We start from the raw sequence: 4,773 nt of genomic DNA, 5'->3' as shown, positions 1-4,773 counted from the left end.
ACCTGCAGTGTTCGTCTAGGAAATTGATAGTATTGTGCGCGTGTACATGGTTGGTTCCTACTTTTGATAGGGGACCGCAAAAAATCATAGACCGCCACATAGCTAATAGTAAACCATGATGGTTTCCACCACAGGGGGTACCTCCCTATTAACTTGTAGGTGAACCTAGGCCCCCTCCTATCATGGATTTACCAAAGCAGCTTGATCCAACAACATAGCCTTTTTCTACTCAGTGATCCTAATCATTCCATTAATCATGGCTACCACATGTCCCTGTTATCTAGCGCCACATCATTACATGAGCCCTGTAAACCTACCAACTATGTATGGGGTCCACCTATTGACTTACAATACTTAAAATGCATTTTTCTACTTCTTTCATGGGAATTAGAGAAAGTTCCATATATTGTTGGAAAGGTATCTCAAGGAGATATCTAACAAACCATATTTCAAGCTCAAATGGACTAAGAAATTGTAATCAAATTACCTACAAAGGTAGGCTACTCAAACTGAAGTTATCAATGACAAAACATATTCAATAAGCCCCCCCAAACTTGAAATCAATGACAACACATACTTAACAATGTTCTAACACAATCAACAATATCCCCCTTCGATATTAATGACAACAACACTATACATTGCTAGTCACTGATGGATTTTGACTTTAATTCCAATGTCAGGCTATTTCTTTCTCACTCTGTCTATGTTTTCTCATTCTATGTGCTCACTCTCTCAAGTCATTTTCTCACTTTCCCAATAATATTAGTCTACTCCAATGTCTGCTCACTCTCCCCCTTTACATCAATGGAAAAGAGACCTTGATGCTCATTTTCCCTAATTTGGAAAACCAAATGATGGAGCTCTATTCCAATAACTCCCCCTAAGTATATGTTGTTATTATTGATCTTGTAGATTCCTATGAGCTTATCTCATGTTTTTCTCTTTGACCTCTTGGCCTGCTGCTATCACTTACAAAATTGAACAATTTCCTTCTTTCATGTGGAAATATTATATGGAAGGGATGAGGGAGATATCACTCCCAACTTCTGCCTTAAATATTCAAACTTTTCTTTTGTAAGAGGCTTGGTGAATGTATCAACTATTTGTTCCTTTGTTGATATATATTTCAACCTTACAATCTGATTAGCCACGTGGTCTCTAAGAAAGTGATACTTTATGGGTATATGTTTAGTTTTTTATTGAAGAATAGGGTTTTTGGACATATTTGTAGCACTTATATTATCATAGACAATGGAAATTGGTCAATCATAAATTACCTTCATGTATTGCAAATTTTGCTTCATCTGTAAAAATTTTGTGCAACATGAAACAACTACTATGTACTCAGATTCAGCTATGGATAATGAGATTGATGTCTTCTTTCTACTTAACTAAGCCACCAAACAGTCTCCTAGGAAGAAGGCACCACCACTTGTGCTTTTATGATCACCTACACTACCATCCCAATCAACATATATGTATGTGGTTAAGGAAAATTTATGACCCTTGAGATACCATAGACCAAAGTCCATTGTAGCTTTTAAATATCTAATTTTTTTTTTTTGCAGCTAATAGATGACTCTCTTCAAGGGCTAATTTATACCTTTCTACTAAACCAACAACTTGCATTATGTCTAGCCTTGAGTATTTTGGGTACAAGAGGTTGCTAATCATTGACTTGGACATTGTTTGATTGATCGTAGGTCATTCATCATCTTTTCTTAGCTTGAAACCAATGACTATGGAAGTGCTAACAGGTGAACGCTATTCTATCCTAAACTTTCTAAACATCTCCTTGAGGTATTTTATGTGGGAAATAAGCATTCCTCTAGTCGACTGTGAAATCTACAAAACAAGGAAAAAGAATAGTTTTCCTAGCATTCATATTTGAAACTTGTCATGCATTTCAGCTACAATTTTTTGACTTAGTATATTTACATCATTTCCAAATATTATGTCATCAACATAAACAATAATAACAAAAATATTTTTATCTTAATATTTTAATATACAAATTACTATCATACGTCCCTCTTTTGAAACCTTTCTATTATCAATGTTTGTCTAATATTGAATACCATGCTCTTAAGTATGCACACATAATTTATGTTGCATGACAACTAGAACCCTTTAGGTTATTCTATATAAACTTCCTCTTTGATTTCTCCATTTATGTTGAATTCACATCCATTTGATAAACTTTGAACTTCTTGTGATAGGAAAATGCTAAAAACATCCTTATTGCCTCCAATCTTGCATCAGGAGAAAAGTTTTCTTTAAAATCCACTCGTTCAACTTGTGCATATCCTTTGCATACTAATCTAGCCATGTTTCTAACAACTTTTCCATCCTCATTTTATCTTGTTCCTAAAGACCCATTTTGTGTGAATGAAATTTTTATTTACTGGTCTTGGAACTAATTCCCAAGTCTGATTTTTCTTAATCTAATCTGATTCATCATTCATGGAATTTATCCAATGCATATTGTGACTTATATAAGAAAAAAATTTGGTTCAATCATGGATAGCATGGAAATATGTGCTTGACTATAAGTGCCTATTAGCTTTCTTCTGGTTTGAACTCCTTCCTTATCACCAACAATTTGATTTACAAGGTGATTCTTTTGTACATATCTTGAAGGAGTTTTTGGATGAGAGCATGTTACCTCTTCTTATTCTTCTTCTTATTTTTCTTATTCTTCATTTTTTTCATCTACATATTCACTATTGATCTGATCAGTTGGACTTATATATCTTGGTTGCTTCTTTTTTAGAAGTAAGGATTCATCCAACTTCACATTAATTTTGTCAACAATCTTGCACAAAAAAAAAATATAGCATCTATAACCTTTTCCCTTAGGTGAATATCTAAAGATATTCTTTTATTAGCTCTAGCATCAAACTTTCTAAGAGTTTCATCATTAATATTGATGTAGCACTTATTTCCAAAGAATTTGAAATGCTTGATTGAGGTTAGTTTTCCACACTACAACTGATAGGCAGTTTTGTCACTATTTTGCCTAAAGTGTGCTTTATTTAAAATATCAATTGTTGCATAAACAACTTTAGCCCAAAATTTGTTTGGAATATTTCTTTCATCTAACATTGTAGAACCATTTGTTGCACTAATATGTTTTTCCTTTCTACCAGTCCATTGTCTTAAGGGGTGTTTGCAATTAAGAATTGGCTTCTTATTCCATGATCTTCACAAAAATCATCAAACTCATTTGAGGTAAAATGTTTGCCTTTGTTAGTTACGAGCTAATCAAGGAGCTTGCTGGACGGAAGGAGAGACGGTGTGGGCGGAAACGGCTTCGCTAGTCCTAGGGTTTCTGCAACCCCTGCTACGGCAGGCTAACCCTGACAGAGTTCAGCCTTGACAGACCCTGGGCAGATCTGCAGACTTAGCTTCCTGCAAGTGATCGGAGGAATCATGCCACCCCCTCAGGGGGAGGGCGTTGCACCTCCCCCAAAGGACGATGGCCAAAAGCGGCAAGTTGGAGATAACGACAAGGAAGAGAGGCAGAATGAGGACAACATGGACAGCAGCGAACTTTAGAACAATGAACAACCTCAGAAGGACAAGCCCAAAGCGAGCTCATCTACATGCAAGCCAGTGGCCACTCACAGGCCAAAAGTGGAATTCCCTAGTCACAGAATCAATGCCAGAATACAGTTCATGAGGGATCATGCGTTGATAGGCAAGTTTATTGGACTTTGGCCGACTGAGAAGGCGCTAAGGGGCTGGATAAATTCCAAATGGAATACAAAGGGTCACATCACTCTGCAACTAGGGCCAAAGGGTTTTCTTACAGTTGTGTTTAACTTCTTGGAAGATCGTAACAGGGTTCTGGATGGAGGCCCGTACTTCTTTAACTCCGTAGGACTATACCTCAAAGGGTGGGTTGAACGCTTCAATCCGGATAAGGAAGATCTCAGTTGTGCTCCTGTCTGGATAAGACTGTATTCGCTACCTTGGGAATACTGGGAGGAAGATTCCCTAAAAGAGATCGGAAATGCTCTGGGCGAATTTATTAAAGTAGCAGAGGAAACAAAATTATGCATATACACATCATATGCCTGGATTTGTGTCTACATGGACCTCAAGAAAGCCCTACCAGATACGGTAAGTCTTTTCCATGATGATATTGAGTGGATACAGTTGATAGATTATGAGCATGTTCCATTTAGATGCAGGAAATGCCATGATCTGGGTCACCTCTATAGAGATTGTCCTCTGAACAGAAAGCCCCCTTCTCAAATGGACCCAGACAATCCTTCTCCTGATGGGTTTACCAAAGTGGTAAATCGCAGAAGAGGTCATAAGAAATCGATAGCCAATACCAGGACCAACCCAGCTAACTTGTCAAAACCCTCGACGAGCAATAGTTTTGCTGCTCTAGCCAGTGATGATATTCAAGAACCTGAAAACCTACCTCTAAATGACAAGGAAACTAGCAAAGAGAAGCAAACCGAGGTTTCACCATAGACAGGGGGAAGCTTGTTCAGAAAAATGACCCCTCACTCCCAAACCAAGCTCCCAGACTGGACCTTCCAAGGAATGGAAGTTGACAACCCAGCACCCAGCTCAAAGGCAGTAGAGGAAACAGCTGAAGACTATCAAGAGCCCCAACTCATGGAGGAAGATCCTGAAAATATAGATATTGGTGAACTGGATATTCTAGGACTAGAGCAGGCATGCAAATCAAGAAACTTTGATAAAATCTCAAATCGACAAGTGGACAACCTGGTGGAGGTCCTCAATCGCGCA

At 37.8% G+C, this 4,773-nt stretch overlaps 1 protein-coding gene across 1 annotated transcript; it reads left to right on the top strand.

Annotated features, from left to right (window-relative positions):
- Nucleotides 1-3,681: 3,681 nt before the first annotated feature.
- Nucleotides 3,682-4,491, top strand: LOC149236661 (uncharacterized). The gene has a single exon (XM_089368987.1). The coding sequence runs from the start codon at nt 3,682-3,684 to the stop codon at nt 4,489-4,491; it is 810 nt and encodes a 269-aa protein (XP_089225113.1).
- Nucleotides 4,492-4,773: the final 282 nt, after the last annotated feature.

This window comes from Pinus tabuliformis, chromosome 8, assembly GCF_031772625.1.
Source record: "Pinus tabuliformis cultivar Carrire ecotype Pingquan chromosome 8, CPIR1, whole genome shotgun sequence".
Classification (NCBI taxonomy): Eukaryota; Viridiplantae; Streptophyta; class Pinopsida; order Pinales; family Pinaceae; genus Pinus; species Pinus tabuliformis.
The sequence above is the reverse complement of the archived record's forward strand: the minus strand, read 5'-3'. Positions and strand labels throughout refer to the sequence as shown.